Source organism: Polyodon spathula, chromosome 4 (assembly GCF_017654505.1).
Source record: "Polyodon spathula isolate WHYD16114869_AA chromosome 4, ASM1765450v1, whole genome shotgun sequence".
In the NCBI taxonomy this organism is placed as follows: domain Eukaryota; kingdom Metazoa; phylum Chordata; class Actinopteri; order Acipenseriformes; family Polyodontidae; genus Polyodon; species Polyodon spathula.
The window spans coordinates 54,058,257-54,083,864 of NC_054537.1; the positions used below are offsets into that span (position 1 = coordinate 54,058,257).

Sequence of the window (25,608 nt, forward strand, 5' to 3'; positions counted from 1 at the left end):
TTGTGATGTTACTAATTTGTAGCAATTTTACAGAGTAACTTATAAACTCACTCGATAAATGCACTATAGCTGTTTTAAAACAGAAAGCTTAAATGTTAAAAGTAACACAACTTATTCTTTAATTAATAAAAATATTAGTTGACCACTGTGTTTCTTTAAATAGCCATTTAAAAAATAAAGTATTTAAAAAATGACATTATACCGTCAATGTAATACCATGACACACCTACTACAGACAATCTCTGAACGATATGATGTCTATACATTTAAAGGCACAGTTATAAACACGTAATGAAATAGGCCTACTGTGTATGTACCATGAAAATAATATTACAGTATCATACTTCTTTGTGCTTTCAGCTGTTTAGAAAACGCAGTAGGGAATTGAACAAAAACAATCCCAGTTTTTCAATCTGGAAATCTGGTAACCCTAAATGTAGCCTGCAGGCCTAATGATACAGTAATGTAAACATAGTAGGATTTGTGTTGTATGGATTGCAAAGCACTTAGATAAAAGCGCTATATAAAAACTAATAAATACATAAATAAATCTGTGTTGTAATAAATATAATATATGTGTGATCTGCGTTTTAAAATATATTTCTAATAAGATGTGTTCTGTGTGCTATGAACAGAGTTTAAACAAGCAGTGAGTTGCTTTTTTAAATATTGTTTGTGCTATAAATATATTGATTATGAATTGTATATGTCTCTGTGTTATTTATAAAAGTTGTAACCTTGCCTGTTCAAATCTATTCCACAGCAGGACTGCTTCATCCTGACCTATCGTTTAAATAAGGAACAGCAACTGAGACCTTAACTTTTTTTTAAATTAATCAATTTATTATATTTTTTTTTCAAAACCCCTAAGAATTCATTGCAAAAACTATGTTAAAGTAACGTTAAGGTTATTCAAGCAAAACCCTCAAAAGTGAGGAAATGACAAATGCTCCCCGAAGTCTGGCCATAGGAATATAACACTGAGAAATCGTTCACCATAACTTGGCCCCAAAGCATCTGCTAGTTGATCAGTGTAATACAGACGAAGAAAACTGTCCTTCCACATCAGTAATAGTGATTAAGATCACCAGTGTCCATGGAGTTATAACAGACTAGTCAAGTATCAAATTATTATGGATGACAGGTGAAAGAGAAAAATAAGTATCAACGGTGAAATGTGATTTTAAAATGGGCATTACAAAGTTATTAAATCCATAAACAAAACAGCAAGTGGTATGAGCTCAAGAAATGTATTTATGTAATTAGCATACCAAATCTCTTGTCATTTCAACTGTTCCACCAATAACTTTCGGAAATAAAAGAAACAACGTCCTAGTATATGGGAATTATGACATAAAACATATTATAACATAAACATATATATGGGAATTATGACATAAACATACTTATTTTTAAAGATTAGCAGAGATTTATAAAATAGTCTTAAACAGATTATAAATAATATTTAAATTAAATAAAAACAGACTGCTTTTCTTATATGAAGATATACGTACACAGTAAATTATATTCTTTAGCCATACAAACTTAGACTGCAATCTGAGAAACAAAGAAATAAGATTATATAAAAGACATGTTAATGTAAAATTTGTAAATAAAAAATGATAAATACAATGATAGGTCATATAAAGTGATTTATATATTGTACCTTCTGTTCCTTATGGGAGACAAAATACAGATGAAATGTCTGTACATTGGATTTTGTGGTTATATTTCTTCACTGAGTAGTAGCATGAAGATGGGAACCCCCCCCCCCCCCCCTTCCCCCCATTTTGACAGACCCACAAGGTTCTGTTCTTATGGACTGTCTTTGGGGAGCATTTGTCATAATATATTTGTGGCAACGCGGGTGTTGCTTTGCCACGTTCAGGATCTTCTAGTGTAAGAAATATTCCACACAGAATATACGGTGATACCTGGATGTTTATTTTTCTTACCACAAAGTAAAACAGTAAACAAAATAAAACCTAGCTATGATAAAAGAACACTAACTGCTTTTATTTTAATCCTGACTCTTAAATGGAAAGGGTAAGCTGTGTATTGATTTAAACAAACATGTACCTTACCAGTAGCAAAACTGTGTTTCTTTTAAACACCAAACTGTGGCCGGGTCTATCCTCAGGTCTAAGCCTTCACACTGACTACCTGAATAAACTATTGCACATCTTAAATACTTCTGCTTAATTGTATTTAGGTGCTGCTCCTTAGTGTCTTAATATACAATCATCTAAATGCAACTTGGGAAATGTGGTCCTGACCGGGCCATTTAACTTTGGTACTACATTTCACTTTCACAAAACCAATAGGTGATACAAAATACGTGTTTTCCTTGGTCCTATGGTTTGTCCTTCTACAACCTTTCCCCACACTTTACTATATATATATATATATATATATATATATATTATATATATATATATATATATATATATACACACACACACACACACACACACACACACACACACACACACAAACAGCTCTGGAAAAAATTAAGAGACCACTGCAAAATTATCAGTTTCTCTGGTTTTTCTATTTATAGGTATGTGTTTGGGTAAAATGAACATTTTTGTTTTATTCTGTAAACTACTGACAACATTTCTCCCAAATACCAAATAAAAATATTGTCTTTTAGAGCATTTATTTGCAGAAAATGACAACTGGTCAAAATAACAAAAAAGATGCAGTGTTGTCAGACCTCGAATAATGCAAAGAAAATAGGTTCATATTCATTTTTAAACAACACAATACTAATGTTTTAACTTAGGAAGAGTTCAGAAATCAATATTTGGTGGAATAACCCTGATTTTCAAGCACAGCTTTCATGCGACTTGGCATGCTCTCCACCAGTCTTTCACACTGATGTTGGGTGACTTTATGCCACTCCTGGCGCAAAAATTGAAGCAGCTTGGCTGTGTTTGATGGCTAGTGACCATCCATCTTCCTCTTGATCACATTCCAGAGGTTTTCTATGGGGTTCAGGTCTGGAGATTGGGCTGGCCATGACAGGGTCTTGATCTGGTGGTCCTCCATCCACACCTTGATTGACCTGGCTGTGTGGCATGGAGCATTGTCCTGCTGGAAAAACCAATCCTCAGAGATGGGGAACATTGTCAGAGCAGAAGGAAGCAAGTTTTCTTCCAGGACAACCTTGTACTTGGCTTGATTCATGCGTCCTTCACAAAGACAAATCTGCCCGATTCCAGCCTTGCTGAAGCACCCCCAGATGAGTAGAATTTTCAGCTTTGCCCAACATCTGGTTGTCTAACGGTTAGACGGAGACCTGGAGAGGCCTACAAGCCACAGTGTCTCGCACCCACTGTGAAATGTGGTGGAGGATCGGTAATGATCTGGGGGTGCTTCAGCAAGGATGGAATTGGACAGCTTTGGCATGAATCAAGCCAAGTACAAGGTTGTCCTGCCCACAGCTGATAAAACTAATGATGTGCATTTTGAGAAGATTTTTGGAATAGAGTCCTAACCGGGAATCTGTCTGATTTTTGGTTGCCAAACTATTTAAAAAAACTATTTAAAACTAGTGCTACAGTTCTTTATCAGCATAAAAAACATTAGAAAGACCACAGCAATCACAGAGCAAAGAAAGTCAAAATAAACACAGCCGCGATCAGACAGTAGTCCAAAACAAGGACAAGAAAACGCAAGTATATAGTCTATATGTAAAAATAGACATAATGAAGCGTTCTTACCTTTTGTATAAGTTAGTGATCAGTAGATGTGTCAGTCGCATGAAGAGCACAGCGTGTGGTATTCACTTACACTACTGTGAAGAATAAAGGATTTTTTTTCTTCTATGTCTAAATATCGGGATTTTCTTCCTATGCATCGGGATGCGGTACATTTGCTAGGAAATCGGGACTGTCCTGACCATATAGGAACTGTTGGCATGTATGTGAATCTAAAGAGCATGATAAATGTGCACAGGCAGGGGTTTTAAAATACAGTTTCTGATAATCTACAGACATGACAAAGATTTTTTTTATCTAATGGTTTATAATTTTTTTTTCCGTGCAAGTTCAAAACACGATATTGATTAATCATAAGAAATAAAGCTTTGTGGATAACATATTTTGTTGCTATGGTTCCTTTTGATCAAAAACTGATGTACTGCTACTATAAACAAGGTCAAGGCTAGATATATTTAAGGATATGGGATTACAATGAAATGCACAGTAATCTAATAAAATATACTAAACGTTAGAAGGCATTGCATCATATAGAGATATTGGGTGTAATCACTTGCTGTTGATTTAGTTCTTCCATACTTTAGTATGCTCTAAGAGATTTCTTTTTGTCATCTACATGATTGTATACATGCCCTAAAGTAGTGTTTGTAATGTGATCTATCTGTGAAGACACTGGCAAGAGATACCACTGCAAACAATCAACTATCTAAAGTATATACGTAGTATTTCATTTTATTATTTTACAGTTTTGCTTGTTTACCTTTTGTTTTATATTGTTATTTGATTGCAAAAAAATATGGCAGTGTACAAAGATTGTGAGAACGGGAGCAATGAGGAGTTTGAGTCGTGTTCGAAGGGTTGTGAAAACAGCGACAGTGATGCCAAGTTATCATTTAGCAATGGAAGATGGAAAACATGGAACAACATTTCACAATATAACTCCGGTGTTTTTTATATATTGTGTATGTAATTTTGTACATTACATAAAAAGAAAAACTTGAATATTTCTATTATGTATATACATTTTGCATATATATGTTTTTTTTTATGATTATCTAGTACACAGGAGCCTAAAGGGTTAATTAGTGTTATAAATGTATTGACTTTTTTCAAAATGTTATTATTTTATACTAATTTCAGGGGTAGAAATACCAACTACAATAATTAAAAAATCTGGTACCTGGAGTGCACATTCTTTTTTGCATCTGGAGTTGAGGTTAAAGCAAGATAACTCTTTCCCTATCAACCAAAACTCGCAACTGTGCATACACACACGCACACAAGAACATTCTTCCATGCATGTGTTTCTGCCCTTGTCCCAGGAGAATTTATGCAGTAAGAAGGTTAAACCTTGAAGATATTGTATATTTTGAAAAACACTGGTTATTTTTAATAGTCAAGACTCACCATGAGAACGACTGCTGCGTTGCTAGGAGAGGATGGTTGTTAGTAAGTTTAATTTGTGTAAGACTTTTACTGCAGTGAAAATAGGAAGAGAAGGTTTGAGTTAGAGATAGGAAAGAGAGTTTACAATGGATACATCTGTGACAAGAGTAAGTGGAAAGGGTGTCAGATTCAAACACACCAGCTGCTTGGGGAAAGTGGTGAGGGCAGCGGAATAAATAGCGAAAAATTTGCAAAACTAATGGAAATTTTAATTGGCAGTTTCTGGCATTTGAATGTGTTGTTCGGTCTGGTGGTCCTCTGGGCTGTTTAGGCTGTTTGTCAGTCTTGATTGTTGGAAAGTAAATTTGCCATGTATGTCGAGATCAGCCAATAGCATTTGGCTTTACAAAGCTCTGGGGAGGACAGAAGCCAATAGGGAATGAGAAGAGGCGGGACTAAGGGAACATGAGGCAAGCAGGAAACGGGAAAAAAAAAGGGGGAGATCTGAAAAGTTGCACTGCACACATATAGTTTAGTTTAGTTGAGTGAAAACTAGTCCGAAAGGCTGCTTGAGTAGGAAAGCCCTCACAGAACTAGTTTGTTTACTCATAATTCCAATTTTATTTTCCAAAACAGTTCCCAAAACACATCATAAACACTTGAACATAATTATTAGTAAAACATACCTTTCTCATTGCTTTTAGTAACACAACAGCTGCTATCTGTAATTTTGAATTTTAATAAATGCAAATTATCACTAACTTGGGAGAGGCTGTTGCTATGATGTTTTTTTTTAGGCAGAACAATTTTAAAACATAATAGTACTGCAGCTTTTGGCAAGAAAAAAGTTTCATTCAGCAACATTACATTGTCAAACTAGTCCCTGCAATTTCGATGTCCTGAAGCATGAACACTTTCCTTTTAACCCTTTTAACTTCTCAGAGAAACTGCCATTTTGGGGGCCTCCTGGCGAGTTTGGCAGGGGTAGTGCACCCCCCAAATGACGCACCTGAATAAAGTCACTTTTATAAGGCATTACTAGTGAGACCAGACCGTGATATAAAAGGTATACTATATATATATATATATTCGTATGAGCTTAACATGCAGAAGTTACATAGTTATATTGTCACAGTCAGGTGCCTCAGCCAGTCGCGGCTGGCATCATCCAAATCGGTGAAGTTGCCTGGGCACCTGAAGCGAGGGCAGGAGTATAGAATATGGTCGGCCGTCTGCTCCTTGCCGTCGCCGCATTCGCAAATTGGGTCATCAGTGAGACCCCGCTTGTGTAGGGTGGCCCGGAAACGGCCATGTCCAGTTCTTAGTCGGTTCAGCTTGACCCAAATGAAAGTATAGGTGGATTGTTTTATTAAACTGTCTGCATACAAGCAGCGATGAGCAACACTACTCTTCCCAATACAACTCTATATTTTTCCTTGCACACATAAGCAGGCAGTGTTACGCAGTGGAGGAATAAGGCCACCGATGGTAAGGTTCCTCGGGTAAGTCTCACTGTGATGCATGCGCAGGTGCTGAAATAATCAAACAGAAGGCAAAAGAAAGGGGAAATAAAACAGTAATAAAACTACAAACAAAAAGAGCTGCTCTATGCAGCGTCCCACAACCACCTCTACCAGTACTGCTCAGGTCTTCAGCCTAAGCTTTGCTATTCCCTCACTATACTGTCAGGATGCCCAAGTTTGTCCCCGTTACTTACACATCTCTGTGATAAAGAGAGAAAGGATCGATGCTGTAAATCTCCCTCCCGATCAGAAAGGGCATTGTGTAGAGACGGTGGTACGCTGCCTCCTAGATGGACAGCCTTGATGGTAAGTGGAAACCGGAAGGTGACTATATTAGGGGGACCGGGTACATGCAACTACCCACAACAACTCCATTGCGATCAGCTGCGGGTCGGCCCTCTATTGGAGAAACCATGGCGACGAGTTGATTGCAGGGAGGAGGTCATGGCTACAAAGGGGAAGCAGCTACGTCAGTATGCCACTTTGCGCTGAACAAACTTAACTTGACAGCCGGAGCCTGTAGTTTGTTTTTACATGTGTGTAACAACAAACTCCCCGCCAGTTAGAAATATCACTGTTAGTAAGTTAGTTTCCTAGAAAGTAAACCTGCAAGACAGATTAGGTATTCCACTGCAGATTTTTTTTTCCCGTTTGGTATACAAAACCTAACGAAACACACAGTCCTTATATTTTAGAAAGCACTGTGGCACAGTGCCCACCCCATGTGTATTTTGTGTTAATGTTGGTGTATTGTCATTGGTTTCGCTTCAACTTTCGCCTCGCCACATTGTGATGTGACGTTAACTACCATTAGGCAATCAGGGGAAAGTAGCTGTCTCCTTTGCGAGGATGAAATAAAAATAAAATGGAGGAAAAGCTTGTGGTTCTGATTTCAGATTATCCAGAGTTGTATAATACAACTGTGATGAGTCAAAGGGATTTTGGTCTGTGATTCAGCCTCCCGACAGTAGATGGCATCAAACCAACTCGGGACTTCCCTTACCATGATCTCGTGACCATGGCAAAAGTCATCTTTTTGCGGGGTGGCACCTTCGTGAGAGGTGGAAGTACGAGTATGTAAATTCCAGCCACTGGAGTCAAGTGAAGGATAAGGACACTTGTCAGTTGGGGATTGGTGTTCCACTGACTACAGAGGCGGGACATTACATACTAAAGGGAACGTACTACTGTGTTCGGGGTTGGTCCGAAAGTAAAATAGGAGGAGTAACGGGTGGGGGGAGAGACTGGTTTAGTGCAGCGGGATTTTTAAAACAAAAAACACTAACATTTCTTTTGTCTTTTTTTTGTTTATGTATGGTTCGCCACGAAGACGATTAAAGACGAGTCATCACGGTTTGTTTTGGATTTCATCCCTGCACTCCTTCCCTCAAACCATTTTGTTTTCTTTTGTTATTTAATTATTTTGTTGTGTATAGATAATAAAAAAATTAATTATTTCATTTCTGTACACATAAATTACTGTCTGGACATTCCATTTAATACACTCTCGCCTCACAACAACATTAAGTAGGTCTGAAATCTGCTTTCATCAAATCGGAGCTCCTGTATCAGCAGATGATATTCGCCGTACCTTTTTTCTTTTCTTGAGGATGTCATAGACCCACAGCAATTTTTAAATGCAATATGTTTTTATTTTATTTTAAACACAATTGCCTAATATTTTGGTTAATTTTGGGGGGGATTTTGATGGTGTTTATTTTCTGGGGGGGGCTCAAGCCCCTGAGCCCCCTCAAGTCTGCATCTATGGTACATACTGATAGTGACTGTCTGCTGCAATTAAGCTCTAGCAGCATGTATGTTTTAATGGGGCTGCTTGAAAGCCAGATCAAGACAAAACTGCTAAGACAACGCGAAACATCTTTGAAACTATACCACGTGATTACTCTAGTCTGTACATATATTAAAAATAATGATCATTAGATTAGTTTTTTGTTAGTGCCTCATCCAGGCAGATTTGTCTAAGTCCAGGAGGATTTCAATTTATAAAAAAAATGTGAAAATTCATATCATGCTAATTCTTTTTAATCTGTTATGCCCCTTCTGAGCTTATTGTCTTGGTCCAGTGAAAACATAAGGCTATGACACAACTAGTATGTACAATTTTGTCTAGCATTCAATGTGATTGTGAATACCACTTAAGACTGGACTCTGTATGTGACCGAGCCAAAAGTATTCACCCCCCCCCCCCCCCCCCCCCCCCCCTTGGACTTTTCCACATTTTATTGTGTTACAACATGGAATCAAAATGGATTTAATTAGGAGTTTTTGCCACTGATCAACACAAAAAAAAGTCCATAATGTCAAAGTGAAAAATAAAATCTACAAATTGTTCTAAATTAATTACAAATATAAAACAGAAAAGAATTGAATCTTAAGTATATATCCCCTTTGCTATAACACACCTAAATAAGCTCTGGTGCAACCAATTGTCTTTAGAAGTCACATAATTAGTTAAATGGAGTCCACCTGTGTGCAATTAAGGTGTTTCACATGATTTCAGGTTAAAATGACCTGTCTCTGGGACATCCCACAGTTGATTAGTACATTTCTAACAAAAACTACATCATGAAGGTGAAGGAACATTCAAAGCAAATCCAGAATAAGGTTCTTCAAAAGCACCAATCAGGGGTAGGATATAAGAACATTTCCAAGGCATTGAATATCCCCCATAGCACAGTAAAGTCCATTGTTAAGAAATGGAGGGGATATAGCACAACTGTGAATCTGTCTAGAACAAGCCGTCCTCAAAAACTGAATATCTGGGTGAGAAGGGCACTATTCAGGGAGGCCACCAAGAGGCCTACGGCAACTCTAAAGGAGTTACAGTCTTCCACGGGTGCTTCACAAAACTGGCCTTTATGGGCCAGAAGGCATGTGGGAGACTCTGAGACCAAGGGGAAGAAGATTCTATGCTTTTTGGCTGCTACGCTAAGCGATATGTTTGGCGCAAGCCTAACACCACACATCATCGTGAGAACACCATCCCTACCACGAACTATGGTGGTGGCAGCATCATGCTATGGAGATGATTCTGTCCGTCAGGGCCTGGAAAGCTCGTGAAGATAGAGGGCAAAATGGATGCAGCAAAGTACAGAGAAATCCTGGAAGAAGACTTGCCGAAGTCTACAAGAGACCTGGGACTTGGGAGAAGATTCATCTTCCAGCAGGACAATGACCCCAAACATACAGCCAAAGCCACACTGGAGTGGCTTAAAAACAAAAAGGTCAGTGTCCTGGAGTGGCTCAGTCAAAGCCCGGACCTCAATCCAATTAAGAATATGTGGAAAGAGTTGAAAATTGCTGTTCACCAAAGGACCCCATCCAACTTGACGGAGCTTGAGTAATTTTGCAAAGAAGAATGGGTAAAAATTGTAGTGTCTGGATGTGCAAAGCTGGTAGAGATTTATCCAAATAGATTGTAATTGCTGCTAAAGGTGACTCTAATAAATATTGACTCAAGGGGGTGAATACTTATGCAATCAATTATTTTCTGTTTTATATTTGTAATTAATTTAGAACAATTTGTAGATTTTATTTTTCACGTTGACATTATGGACTTTTTTTGTGTCGATCAGTGGCAAAAACTTCAATGATCAACACCAAAATTGTTGTTGTTTTAAAGCTTGCAGTCATGACACTTTGAAGTAGGAATTAATCTGTTATATACACAACCTACTCCACACATTTAAAGCAAAAACAAAAAGAAAGTCTCTGTGAGGTTCCTTGGTCAGGTAGTGAATTTCAAGCAAAGACTCAACCATGAAGACCAAGTAGTTTTCAAAGCAAGTCAGGGATAAAGTCATTGAAAAGCACAGATCAGGAGAAGTGTACAAATAATTATGGAAGTCTCTGAATATCCCTGTGAGCACAGTCTACTCAATCATCAAGAAATGAAAGGTGCATTGTACCACCCAGACACTGCCTAGATCAAGCCGTCACTCCAAACTGAGCAGCCGGGCAAGGAGGAAACTGGTGAGGGATAACTTTAAAAGAGCTACAGAGTTCAATGGCTGAAATGGGAGAAAATGTGCATCATTCAACAATATCCAGAACACTTCACAAAAGTAACCTGCATGGCAGGGTGGAAAGAAGGAAGCCATTACTAAAAATAAGCCATCTCAAAGCCCGCGTGGAGATTGCAAGAAAGCACCCTAGTGATCCTGCAAATATGTGGCAAAAGGTGTTGTGGTCGGACGAGACCAAATTGGAACTTTTTGGTCTAAATGCCAAGTGTTACGTTTGGCGCAGACCCAACAAAGCACACCTCCCAGTCAACACCATTTCTACAGTCAAGCATGGTGGTGGCAGCATCATGCAATGGGGGTGCTTCTCCTCATCAGGGACTGGAAAGCTTTTTAGAATTGAAGTAAAAATTAATCGAGCAAAATACAGGCAAATACTAGAGGAAAACCAGTTTCAGTTTTCTAAAGACTTAAAACTGGAGCGAAAATTCATCTTTCAGTTGGATAATGATCCAAAGCACAAGGCCAAAGCTTCACTGGAGTGGCTTAAGAATAAGAAAGTGAATGTCCTTGAGTGGCCCAGTCAAAGTCCTGACTTGAATCCTATTGAGAATATGTGGAAAGACTTGAAAACTGCTGTCCAGAAGTGATCCCCAAGCAACTTGAGAGAGCGTGAGCAAATCTGCAAAGAAGAATGGACACAAATTGCACCAAGCTGGTGTGCAAAGTTGGTAGAGACTTACCCAGGTCTGAATACTTATGCAATCAACATATTTCAGTTTTTTCTCTTTAGTTTTTTCTGGCATTTACTGTAACTTATCTTACCCTTAGAAGTCTTCAGTTTGAGCATTCAAGTTTTGAATAAAATATTAAGTTTAAAAAAAGGGTGAATGCCTGCTGGGTCCCTGTCCACCAGCAGAGGGTGAATGCCTGCTGGTATCACTTCCCCCACCAGCAGAGGGTGTATAATCACTTTGTAATTTCACAAAATGGGACACCATAGGAAGGGTCTGAATACTTTTGCAAGGCAGTATGTGTGTGTGTAAATTATATATATATATATATATATATATATATATATATATATATATATATATATATATATATATATATATATATATATATATCTACAGGATGGGCTCTCAGGTCTCGGTTGGGTGAATTTTTGTAATAAGTTAGTGACCAATCGGGACAACAGAAACGTTGTCTTGCAGATTATGGCCCTTGTGTTTCAATAGGTATCAGTACGGTTGAGCCATGTGCGGGATTAACCGTGCACCACCCCGCCCCCCCCCCCCCCCCCCCCCCCCCCCGAATTAATTTGGGCCAGCCTGCATAGTGAAGTGATACAAAGAACTCGGGTACGGGCAAACTCGAGTTTTACAAAAACATGGAAATGTTTTTGATAATACGTCACTAATCATGGAACCCCATGTCTTAGCAACAGTCTCTATGAAAGCATTATGCAATGTGGAATCAGGATGAAACGTTATCACTGATTACTGTTTGTAGAGATCGGGTCATTCAAAGTCAGCATCAAGGATATTTTCGAATTCTTAAAGTGTTTCAAAATATAAGTCAAGTTCTGCTTTCTGTGGGTGAGAGTAGGAATGAGCTCCAATGTAGGGAAAACCATTAAAATTTTTTAATAGGAATACAGAAAAATCAAAGACCACAATAACAAAAGCGGAAACAATCTCAAAACGTTCTGCTATAATGACAGATTAGATGCAATTTTAGGACACCGTCCAATATCACAAGACAGTCGGCAGTGAATCTTCTGGAAAAGTATCCATTGCCTTGTTTAGTGATAACAATGTTACAATGTCAATAACAATGATACAGTAATCTGGTTACTGTCTGGCCTTGTCCAGCTCATGTAATAACTCAAGAAACTCAGGAAACCCTGGAAAACATTTTTTTTTTTTTAGCCAGCTCGCGTTGCGCCTCAACTCGAGTATTGGAAAATTCAGGCTAACCGGGGGCTCTTGAGTGCACTCGAGTTGGTTTGACTATGGAAACGAGGTGATAGTAAGAATAAGAAATTGGAAGCAAGTTAGGTTGTAGCATAAACACCCCCCACACAAATCCAACCCAGACCAAGTTTTTTTTTTTTTTTTTTTTCTCTTTTGCATTAAGTTTTATACGGAATAAATAATGGCAGTATGGTAAACAAGTACGTAATTATTTAACAGGCCTTTCTCTTTACTAATTTAAACCGTGTTCTAAGTATAAGCACTGTAACAGGATATTCATAATAAGCCGGTTACTATTTTGGGGTATTATTTCTTGTCTTATTATCACGCTGTAAGATATAATACATACAAGCTATACATAGTTCATAATAGCTATACAGATGCAACAAAATAAGCATATTCCTTTTATCATATCGTAAAATATGTACCCATAGGTGCTCGTCATTTTAAGAGTTTATGTATAGAGTTTCTTACAAGTTGCGATGGTGACCAAATTTGTGTGAGTAGTATTGCTGTGTAGAAATGTAGCTTAAAATGAACAGTTGCGATATTAACAAAATGTTGTGAAAATCATTTTAATGAAGTGTTGTAAGTGCAGCAAAAAGCTTGATATTTAAACAAAATGGGGAGGGAAAAGGTTACCATATCAAGCCAAAAAAAAGTCCTATTTGTGCACTCCAATAAACCAATATTATTTTTCACCAGTCGTAGATGTAGAGTGCCTAAATAAAGTTTTGAGTCAACACGAACAGAGTCCGAGTCCGAGTCACGAGTCCGAGTCCTTGAAACTAATTTTCATTAAACTAGTGGTAGTAATGGGGGAACAGTTTACCTAATGAACATTGTCTGATATCCCTCAGGAAACATGCACAAATAATATATATATATATATATATATATATATATATATATATATATATATATATATATATATATATATATATATATATATATATATATGATTTAATTTTTTTTCTAGCTAGATTATTCTATTTACATGCTTTTTTGGAATATTGTTTGAATGTACCTGACGTTTTATAGATAAGCTTCAAGTTCAAGTTTGTGGATGTTGTTTTTCACTTTGATAGATGCCGTGATCTGGACTATAGAGGCAGTGTAGTGTTAGAAAGTGGTACATCGTCAGAATGTAGTACACGTACCAAAATTTGCAATGCCAGAAAGTGGTATGCTGTCAGATTGCAAGTAGTAAAATGTCAGATTTTGGTACATGTGCAATCAATTGCTATCTGATGGGTATTTTCCTATTGTCAAAAAGAGCTACATTTACCATTCATTATACTTTTTTTTTTTTTTTTTTGCAAACTTAAACTGGAAAGAAAAAACAATTCACGATTAGTCCACCACAAAGTTGCATAAGTAAAAAAAAATGTACAAGACCCAATGTATTACTTATGATAAATATTCACATACTACAGTATTTTCATAATGGTGGAAAAATATGTTAAATGACATTTAAAAACGACATAAAAGACAGGAAAATGTGATACATTCAGTTAAAAAAGATTTGAAACATGAAACGTACCAGATGTGAATGGTCGCTTCCCTGCTGTCTAAGCAGAAGTTGTTTAGGTATGAGCCAATGAGTGCAGTGCACTGAGTTCCTGAGACAAAGTGCCCGCCCCTGTGTATATTATCTGTTATGTGTTGCGTGTGGTGTGTTTAAATGTTGGTTGGGTACACGGGATATAAACGGGTCTGTGTAACACGAGTGTTTAAAAATGTATATGTGTATTTAGGCACGAGGATTGCACAGCACTTCACGTGCAAGTAAAATGTAGTAATATGTGAGCACGGGGAATTGCACTTTATTAATTCACGTGCTGGGATTCAAGTGAATAATTAATTGGTAATTGAATCCTAGCACAACAGTATATATAGATGCACGTTGTCACATACTCGCGGTTGGGTGTTCGGGAGTGGAGAACGGGAGATAGAGATAGAGAAGTGTAAATATAGATTTCAATTGTTTGTGTAGCGTTCGTCCACTCTGTGTTTTGTCCGTGTCTATTCGTTTTGTTTGTCTGTTTATTTTGGCGCGAAGTGCCGTGTCCTGTCTTTTGTTTGTTAAACTCTTTTATTTTACAATAAACCGGCGCCAGCCAGCGCCATCATCATTTCATTTCATCCGTCCTGTGTTTTGTGTATTTCATTTATTTTCCTGGTTCTGACACCGCCCACTTCGGCCGTCTCTGTGACAGTTCCACTTTAACATGTACCTGAAAAGAACACTAGGCTTGTACATGTGGAAGGCCTCTCCAGGTCTCCGTCTAACCATTAGACGACAGGTGTTGGGCAAAGCTGAAAATTGGACTCATCTGGGGGTGCTTCAGCAAGGCTGAAATCGGGCAGATTTGTCTTTTTGGTACAACTGCACGTGAATTAATAAAGTGCAATTCCCCATGCTCACATATTACATTTTACTTGTACGTGAAGTGCTGTGCAATCCTCATGCCTAAATACAAATATACATTTTAAACACTCGTGTTACACAGACCCGTTTATATCCAGTGTACCAATGACTATACACCAACATTTAACACACCAGACGCAACATATAAACAGAAAATACACACAGGGGCGGGCACTTCGTCACATATACCCCCCCCCCCCCCCCAGGCAAAGCACATATGGCCTCAATGGCCACCTCCCCGCTTAAAATCCCAAAAGTCTCTCTCATAGTCCTGGGCCAAGAACAGGGACTTTAAGGGGTAGATGGGTAGCAATGTTTCCAGTAGCCATGCTGCTACTGGCCATGCTGTCAGCAGATGTGCTGACAGTGGGGCGAATCTCTCCTCCCTCTGTACCACTGGTAGCGGAAATGCTCTCAGACACTCCTTCAGCCGGGGCAAGTCCAGCAGCAGAAAAGCTGCTGGGGTTGGTGGTCTCCAGACCTCCCCCAAGATCTCCGGCAGCGAAACTGCTGTGGGGGAAGATGGTCTCCTGACCTCTACCCCCTTTTCATAGCAGGCAGCTCCCTCTGGTGGGGATCCAGACACACTGACCCCTGCGGCCAAGCAGAGCTGACTGCAACCCCTGGCGAAGCAGTTCCAGCGACCCCAGGTGATGCGGTGCGACAGGCAGCCCCAGGCGATGCGGCGATACCAGGCAGGCATCCTTGGACGAAGTGAGGCAGGCATCCTTGGGCGAAGTGAGGCAGGGAGTCAGGACAAGCTGGGGTGCGGGTGTTGGCCCTCTTCTCGGCCACTGCGGCTGGGCGGTTCTTCCCCGTGCTTCCCTTAGCAGCCTATGCAAGGGCTGCTGAGGACCACCAGCATCCAGTCCTGGTCCTTCTGGTGAAGTGAGAGGCAGCTCCTGCTCCTCTCCCCCTGATGATGATGGAGGCAGAGGCAGCTCCAGCTCCTCTCCTCATGATGGTGGGGGAAGTGATACCAGCAGGCATTCATCCTCTGCGCAGGTATTCACCCTCTGCTGGTGGACAGGGACCCAGCAGGCATCCACCCTCTGCTGGTGGACAGGGACCCAGCAGGCATCCACCCTCTGCTGGTGGACAGGGACCCAGCAGGAATTCATCCTCTGCTGGTAGAGGAGGCAGAGGTAGCTCTTGCTGCTCTGCTCCTGCCGATGGAGGTGGCGGAGGCGTGTAGTCTCCTGCTGCTGAAGGTGGCAGCGGGGTGTAGTCTCCTGGACGGCGGAGATGGGAGCGGCGTGTAGTCTCCTGGCGGCGGAGGTGGGAGCGGAGTGTAGTCTACTCTCACTTTCAGGGGACTGGTGCGGCTCTCGCTTACTTGCAGGGAACTGGTGTGGCTCTCCCTCACTTGCAGGGGATGATAGCGGTGGGGCCTCTCCCTGTGGCACTGGAGACGGCAGCCACGGCTCATCTCCCTCTGACGCTGGAGACAGCTCCTCGCCCTCTGTCTCTGGAGGCAAAACCAGCAGGCATTCTTCCTCTGCTGATGGAGTCTTGGGTGGTGGACGCTTTGCCTTCCTTCTCCCCTTCCTCTCCTGGGCCACTTCCTCCTCTCCCTCTTGGTAGGGGCAGCGGAAGAGACAGTTGGCGAACAGATGGTCCTGTCGCAGAGGAGACAACCCGGCGATGGCTTTTTAAATCGCCGTGGATGTCTGGCCCTTAGGCAGCACTCCTCCTCCCTGTCCTTCACCTCTTTATCCTCCTTCCATCCCATTTTATTTATTCATATTTTTTTTTTTTTTTGTAACCCTGCTCTGATCTGACGCTTGGAAGCGATGTTGTCCCGTTTCTGACACCACGTGTCACAAAGACTGCCGGAGTGGGTGGCGTCAGACCAGAGCCAGGAAATAAACAAAGAGAGAGGTGGAGTTTGGTGGAGCTGAGCGAATGGTCTCGCTCAGCATTTAATAATTTATACAAGCAAAAAATAAAAGGTTGCAAAGACAAACAAGACACTGGACACGGCACATTCGCCAAAACAAAAAGACAAACAAAACGGACTATACAGACAAAACACGGTGAGCTTCTGTTTAAAGATTATTATTATTATTATTATTATTATTATTATTATTATTATTATTATTATTATTACCTCCGTCCCAATCCCGTTCTGCACTCACCGAACACACAACCCTGAGTGAGTGAAAACATGCTGCTTTTATGCAGCTGTACCGAGACTCGACTGCTAATCAATCATTCAATTGGAGTCGCGGTACAACTGCACGTGAATTAATAAAGTGCAATTCCCCCTGCTCACATATTACATTTTACTTGCATGTGAAGTGCTGTGCAATCCTCGTGCCTAAATACAAATATACATTTTAAACACTCGTGTTACACAGACCCGTTTATATCCCATATACCAATGATTATACACCAACATTTAACACACCACGCGCAACATATAACAGAAAATACACACAGGGGCAGGCACTTCATCACACCCTCCCATATAAAAGAGGGTGCCTTTGCCTCTAGGAAGGCATGTAGGAGTCCAGGAAGCAGATGTGTGTGCATCAGAGGTGAAAATATCTTTAATTTCTTACCTCTACTGTATTATTGTTGAGTCATCGTTCCACCCCCCACCTCATTAAAGTATTGCTCCGGTTTTTAACAGCATGTTTTAGATTCTTACATATTGCTTTGGAAGAAAGCATGGGAAAGGGACGGGATGAGACTGGGGGCACACTTTGCTAATTTAATTAATACATGTTGAATGACTTGCAGTAGGAGAATAGTGCAGTATTCAGTTACGCAATACTGCACAGTTCTACTGTAGGCATTCATTTGAGTTTTCTAGTTGAGATGGAATTTTGATGTCTCAGATTTTTAATTTTAGTATATAATAACACAGCAGTTTAAAAATTAAACAATTGAGTGTCTTTATTGCAGATGATAACTCATTATTTGCTTTATATTGCCACCTCAGAAAATGTTAAATGTGCAAAAAGCCAGATTTTAAAAGAGATCAGCTATTAATATTACCATTTAAACGTAATAAACATATAAATCGGAAAAATTAAAATTCATGATTGTTTATTTTATTTTTGAATGGTGCTAACACAGCCCAATACATCGGTCTATTCTGCTAGTATTATCTTGCCGAGCACACCGATGCAGTTTTTGTACTTTAAAAAAAAAAAAAAAAAAAGTTGATTTGTAACGGCAGCAAATGTTTTACCGGTACACAATACTAGCTTACTTTCACCTCTGGTGTGCGTGTGCAAAATATTCAGAACTTGTGTGGTTTAGTAGTTTACTGTGTGTAACGCCACCATATTTATATTGTGTTTTTGTTCTGTTGTTGGACAAACAGCTTAGCTGTTCCAATCTGTTAGTTAGGGTTCAGTTTTGTGAACAAAAAAACAAAAATCAAACCATCCAGGAAAGTAGTATTTGTTTTTCTTTTGAGTTGATGCCCAAATGGATATTTTTAAGGTTGTTTTCTAAGAAGTTATGTTATACCTTGCTATAATATTACTTATGTAGTTTTCCAATCCTGAGGAATAAGTGAACACAGATTAAAGGTAACATTATTCACCTGCACACCAGAACCCAGTGTGACGTTTATATGTTTTCTCTCTTGAACAGGTTGACAGAACAGAGATTATCCGAAGCAGTATAAACCCAGTCTTCTCCAAAGTGTTCACCGTAGACTTTTACTTTGAAGAAGTTCAACGGCTACGGTATGAGGTTTATGACATCAGCAGCAGCCACAATGGACTGAAAGATGCAGACTTCCTTGGTGGAATGGAATGCACACTTGGCCAAGTAGGTATTGTGAAGTTTCATTTAGACCCTTTAGCTTTAAGGAACTGGAATTGTATGACAATAACAGCCTCTAAATTGCTATTCTACATATCCAATTATACTGTGATATGTGAACTAATTATTGAGCAAACCCGTAAATGGTAAAGTGTAAGTCAATTTCAGGATACATTTTTTACTTTAGAAAGCTTCTTGATTATAATATGCTAATATTTCACCTTTCAGTTGATGGTTTAGTTCCAGCACGGGGACATACAAAGTGAATTTCAGTCTCACTGAGGCACTGTGTCAAATAAATATTGAGTTCTCACATCACTCTCACAGCTTAAATTAGTTAGCATTTCAGAAGGAAGTCTTAAAAATATGCAATACCTCTTTGACCTCTAGAACTTGGTTTACTTAAGGGAGGTGATCAGTGTGAATTGCCACTGTCCCTGTCTGAGACATAACTGCGTAATAGTGATAGCATTTCTCCAGCTCCAGCAATACATTGTCAATACAGAACCCCTTGTCTGCTACAGTGCAATATTAGTTCCAAAGGACCACTCTACTGTATGGAAGTTTCAAATTCATTGTGCTACAGTTGATTATCTCTGGTCTACTAATGGCTCTGCTATAGTTTCCTTACGATAATACACAGGCATTATTATATAGATATCCCAAATGGTGTTCAGTACACTTTTCTTATAGGGAACTAAATCAATGTTTTGCACTGTTTTTATTCACAGTTTACTAACTAAAACAATTAGTAGTTTAGGCTGGGATGAGGGCATGCTGGGAAAGATTTTAGTTACATTTTCATTGGTAGTATACTTATTTGAGTTGTCTATTAAGAATTGCTCTGTTTTGTTTTACAAGGACATCACTCTTGGTGTGCAAATTTCTTCCTGAGAGCCACAGCTGTGCATTTCAATAACTCTACTGAAAAATAATATGTTAAGTGCATGAAACATTGAGCAATAGAAACTTAGCATGAGCATAGTACATCGCATGTATATATATATATATATATATATATATATATAATATTATATTATACACATAATATACACACACACACACACACACACACACACACACACACACACACACACACACAGTGCCTATAGAAGGTCTACAGCCCCTTTCAAAATTATAGCCTGGAATTAAAATGCATTAAAATAGTTTTTTTGTTTTTCTTTTTTCATTTATTTACACATCCTACCCCACAACTTCCAAGTGAAAAAAATATTCTAGAAATTTGTAGAACATTAATTAAAAATAAAAACTGAAATAACTTGGTTGGATGTGTCCACCCCCTTGTAATAGCAATCCTAAATTAGCTCAGGTGTAACTAATTGTCTTCAAAATCACACAAATTAAGTGGCCTCCATCTGTCTTAAATTGTAGTGATTCATGATTTCAGGATAAATTCAGCAGTTCCTGTAGGTTCTCTCTGCTGGGTAGTGCATTTCAAAGCAAAGACTCAACCATGAGGACCAAGGCGCTTTTAAAAGAACTCCAGAACAAAGTTTTTGAAAGGCACAGATCAGGGGATGGGTTTAAAAAAAAAAATAACAAAGGCCTTGAATATCTCTTGGAGCATGGTCAAGATGATTATTAAGAAGTGGAAGGTGTATGACACCAGCAAGACCCTGCCTAGATCAGGCCGAAACTGGATGACCGAGCAAGAAGGAGACTGATCAGAGAGGCTACCAAGAGGCCAGTGGCAACTTTGCAAGAGCTACAGGTTTTTATGGACAAGACTGGTCAAAGTGTGCATGCGACAACAATATCCCAAGCACTCCACAAAACTGGCCTGCATGGTAGGGTGGCAAGAAGGAAGCCATTACTCAAGAAAACCCACCTTGAATCCCATTTGAAGTATACAAAAAAACACTCAGGAGATTGTGTAGCTATGTGGCAAACAGTTTTGTGGTCGTCCGAAACTAAAATGGAACTATTTTGCCTAAATTCTAAGCGTTATGTTTGGCCCAAACCCAACAGAGCGCATCACCCAAAGCACACTATCCCTACTGTGAAGCATGGTGGTGGCAGCATCATGTTATGGGGATGTTTTTCACCGGAAGGGACTGGGGCACTTGTCAGGATAGAAGGGAAAATGAATGGAGCAAAGTACAGAGAAGTCCTTGAGGAAAACCTGCTGCTCTCTGCAAGAAAGCTGAAATGGGACGGAAGTTCACCTTTCAGCATGACAACATCCCAAAGCACACAGCCAAAGCAACATTGAAGTGGCTAAGGAACAAAAAAGTAAATGTCCTTGTGTCCCAGTCAGGGCCCCAATCTAAATCCAATCGAAAATTTGTAGCATGATTTGAAGATTGTTGTCCATCAACGCTCCCCAAGGAACTTGACAGATTTTAAAGAAGAATTGTCAAATATTGCCAAATCTAGGTGTGCAAAGTTGGTAGAGACCTATCCCAATAGACTCACAGCTGTAATTGCTGACAAAGGTGCTTTCACCAAGTATTAACTCAGTGGTACTAACTAAATAAAAACTTTTTTCCCCTTAACGGTGTGGAGTATGGTGTGTAGATAAGTGGAATGGAATAAAAATCCTCATTTAAATGCATGAAACTCTGAGGCACTGACAAAACAAAATGTGAAAAAGTTCAACGTTCATATATATGGAAGAAGGCTATATTTTCATCCTGAGCTTTTCTTAAAAAAAAAAAAAAAAAAAAGCATAATACCTCTAGAGGAAAATATACTTGAACTTTGACCCATTCGACTCTTCGAGACCATCACTTTCAGTTCAAACACAAAATGCCTTATTTTCAATCACTCGACAACACCCACCGTACATAAATGTTTATTAATGATCAACAAAATGAGAATACATAAAAAAGCAAAAGATGTAAAGAAGGTACATTCATATCTCAGAGAAACTGAAGAAATGGATAACGTACAGCACTGAAACACTACGTTTAAAAAAAACGAACTGTAATACTGAACCTCGTCGTCTTTAATATTAGCATCACAAGGGTATCCATGTATTATAAAAAAATAATAGATGGGCCTCTTCAGTGAGTTACAGGAAAGCAATTCCATCTCGGGTTTCTATTACCTTCGGACTCGTAATTTATGACGTCAAAGAAACCTTGGATGAAATTATTTTCCTGTAACTCGCTGAAGCCCCTCTATTAGTCTATATATATTCTATATATGGGTTTCAGTGAGTTACAGGAAAATAATTCCGTCTTGGGTTTATGTGACGTCATAAACTACAAGATCATGTGATAGGACGGCATGTGGTGACGTCAGGACAGATGCAAGAAGAATAACAGGCACTGCAGGTACGGTGCAATGGCGGTTGCGCCATTTTATTTTCAAATAACAAAAATAAATAAAAGGTTTTAAAAAAAGACTTGCTCACAGAGCACAAAAATAACAGGTAAACAAAAACAAATCACAAACACAAGTCAGGCTGGGCAGATCGCTTTCACTGATCTTGGTTGGTATTTCAGATTTCTATCTCGATCCTCACTCACGCTCTTTCCTCCTCTGAACACCCATCAGAGTTCAGAGAGCTGCAGGGTTTTTATACAGGTGACCATCTCCTGATTTAGCAACAAAGTAATCACTTAATTAATTCGGGAGATGGCCACCTTCTGCACGAGGTATTTTATCATTCCTGGCAGAGGATGAGTTGCCGACCTTGCCTGTGCCAGAACACACCCAAACAAAACAATAATAAAACAATGCGGCTACACCATCATAAATACCATGAATAAATAAATAAATATACATGGCTTTCACTGTCATTTAAACAAATCCAGTACAATAAATAAAACATAATAAACAAACACAAAATAAACTGCACAGGGGCGGAGGGGGAAAACCCGGTCTAAAAATAAATACTGTACAGGGCTGCTCGCCCTGTTGCAGACCATGTCCATATCTGGGGCGAGTGGATATTGGATTTATATATATATATATATATATATATATACAGTGCCTTGCAAAAGTATTCAGACCCCTGACCAATTCTCTCATATTACTGAATTACAAATGGTACATTGAAATTTCGATCTGTTCGATATTTTATTTTAAAACACTTAAAATCAAAATCAATTATTGTAAGGTGACATTGGTTTTATGTTAGGAAATATTTTCACGAAAAATAAAAACTGAAATATCTTGATTGCATAGGTATTCAACCCCCACACATGAATATTTGGTAGAGCCACCTTTTGCTGCAATAACAGCTTTAAGTCTTTTGGCATAAGTATGTACCAGCTTTGCACACAGTGTCGGAGTGATTTTGGCCCATTGTTCTTGGCAGATTTGCTCCAGGTTGTTCAGGTTGGTTGGACGATGCTTGTGAACCGCAATTTTCAAATAGTGCCACAGATTCTCAATGGGATTGAGATCAGGACATTGACTGAGCCACTGTAGGACATTCACCTTTTCGTTCTTGAGCCACTCCAGTGTTGCTTTGGCCTTGTGCTTGGGAACATTGTCCTGCTGAAAGGTGAATTTCCTCCCAAGCTTCAGTTTTTTAACAGACTGAAGTAGATTCTCTTGCAGTATTTTCCTGTATTTTTCTCCATCCATTCTTCCTTCAATTGTAACAAGATGCCCAGTCCCTGCTGATGAGAAGCATCCCCACAGCATGATGCTGCCACCACCATACTTCACTGTAGGGATGGTTTGTCTTGAGGCATGGGCAGTGTTAGGTTTGCGCCACACATAGCGCTTTGAGTTTTGGCCAAAAAGCTCTATCTTGGTCTCATCTGACCGCAAAACCTTTTCCCACATCGCGGCTGGGTCACTCTCATGCTTTCTGGCAAACTCCAGACACGCTTTCAGATGGTACTTTTTGAGTAACGGCTTCTTTCTTGCCACCCTCCCATAAAGGCCAGTATTATGCGGAGCTCTTGATATGGTTGACTGGTGCACCATTACTCCACTCCCAGCCACTGAACTCTGTAGCTCCTTCAAAGTGATTGTTAGCCTCTCTGTGGCTTCTCTCACAAGTCTCCTTCTTGTTTGAGCGCTGAGTATTGAGGGACGGCCTTTTCTTGGCAGTGCCTGGGTGGTGTGATGCAGCTTCCACTTCCTGATTATTGATCCAACTGTGCTCACTGGGATATCCAAACACTTGGATATTATTTTGTACCCTTTCCCTAATCTATGCATTTGTATAATTTTATCTCTAACTTCTGTAGAATGCTCTTTGGTCTTCATTTTCCTTCAGATTCACAGCCTTACCAATGATCCTTCAACAGTGGGGTTTTTATCCAGAAAATGTGACAGCAACTTTAATGGTTCACAGGTGGAGGCCATTGGTAAGGTAATTTTGTCCTCGTTTGGGCAATTTCTTTCATCGGTGCAAACTGGGAGCTTCCACAGCACAGGGGTTGAATACTTATGCAAGCAAGATATTTCAGTTTTTTATTTTTCTTAAAAATATTTCCCAACATAAAACCAATGTCACCTTACAATAACTGATTCTGAGTTTCAGTGTTTAAAAATAAAATATCAAACAGAATGAAATTTCAAAGTACCATTTGTAATTCAGTAATATGAGAGAATTGGTCAGGGGTCTGAATACTTTTGCAAGGCACTGGATATATAATCTATCAGGGGCGCCGCCACTAGGGGGGCCATAGGGGCCATGGCCCCTACACTTTTCTGATGGGGGGGGGGTGAGTATATATTTTGGCCCCCTTACTTTTACTCTGAAAAAATAAAGCTGACAATTTTTTTTTTATGTCCTCAGTGTAGCGACGTGGCGCTGTTGTGTATTAACGTGTTTTTTTCTTAAACGGTGGTTCATTTAAATTAAAACTCATTTTCTATAGTTATGGGAAAGGAAAACAGAAGTGAACACAACAGCATCTTAGCTGGATGTGGCCAGATTGGATTGTATTACTTGAAAAAGCGTAAAATACACGTGCACATTGTAGTATTCATTGGAAGACACAGTAACAAGAGTGCAATATTTACTTGTGTGTGTTTCTCCTTACTGTTTTAGTGTTAGAAATATGACTCTTTCAACAAAAACTTTGAGTTCACATATTTTAAGTGTGCAAAACATCATTCGCTGGAGTAAAATAAAAGACTCATTAAGTCAATCTGGCTGTTAATCATTTTTTTTTAAGTCGGCACAAATGCCATTTTTAAGGCAAGTTGTTTGGGTAGGAATATACGTCAGTACATATATGTGTGCAGACATTATTACAGCTGAGATGAAAAGCATTCCCAGTATGGACAAATTAAATACAACTTCTTACTGTTTCTTACCTTTGTGTGTTTCCTAAGCCAGATGTTTGAGAATTAAGCCAGGGTTTAATTCTGATAGCTTCTAACCTCTTTTTGTCTTGTTTTTCTGTACAGATTATATCCCAGAGAAAACTCTCCAAGTCATTACTGAAACATGGGAACACAGCAGGGAAATCCTCAATAACCGTAAGAATATTTTCTCAAAGGGCTTCTCAAATGAATATTACAAAATAAAAAAAAAACTTCCTAAGAATCTAAGTACCTCTTTTCAGGGGTTTTTTGGTTCAAATTTGACAAATGTAAGACAGAACAAGCATTTTACAATAGTTGTAGCTAACAAAATGATTTCATAAACCTTAATTCAATATATGGAACTACATTGGGTCAGAAAACAAATGCGATAGACTATTAATTATTTATTAAAACAGACTAACATTCAGTAACATTCTTTGGCCTTTGGCCTCACCTTTCAAAGTCCCCTGCCCATGAATTAGCTTGCAGATAAGTGGAGAGCCTGGCCGTAGGGAGCCATGGTCATGGGGGCAGGATAGCTGCCCTCTCCCATTACACAAA

General features: G+C 39.2%; 1 protein-coding gene across 1 annotated transcript in view; it reads left to right on the forward strand.

The window, feature by feature from the left end:
- Positions 1–25,608, forward strand: part of LOC121314638 (copine-4) — a 208,193-nt gene that overhangs the window by 81,116 nt on the left and 101,469 nt on the right. Inside the window, exons 2-3 of the mRNA XM_041248089.1 lie at positions 18,631–18,810; positions 25,150–25,221. Coding sequence (XP_041104023.1) covers positions 18,631–18,810; positions 25,150–25,221 — 252 coding nt within the window. The remainder of the gene's footprint in view (positions 1–18,630; positions 18,811–25,149; positions 25,222–25,608) is intronic.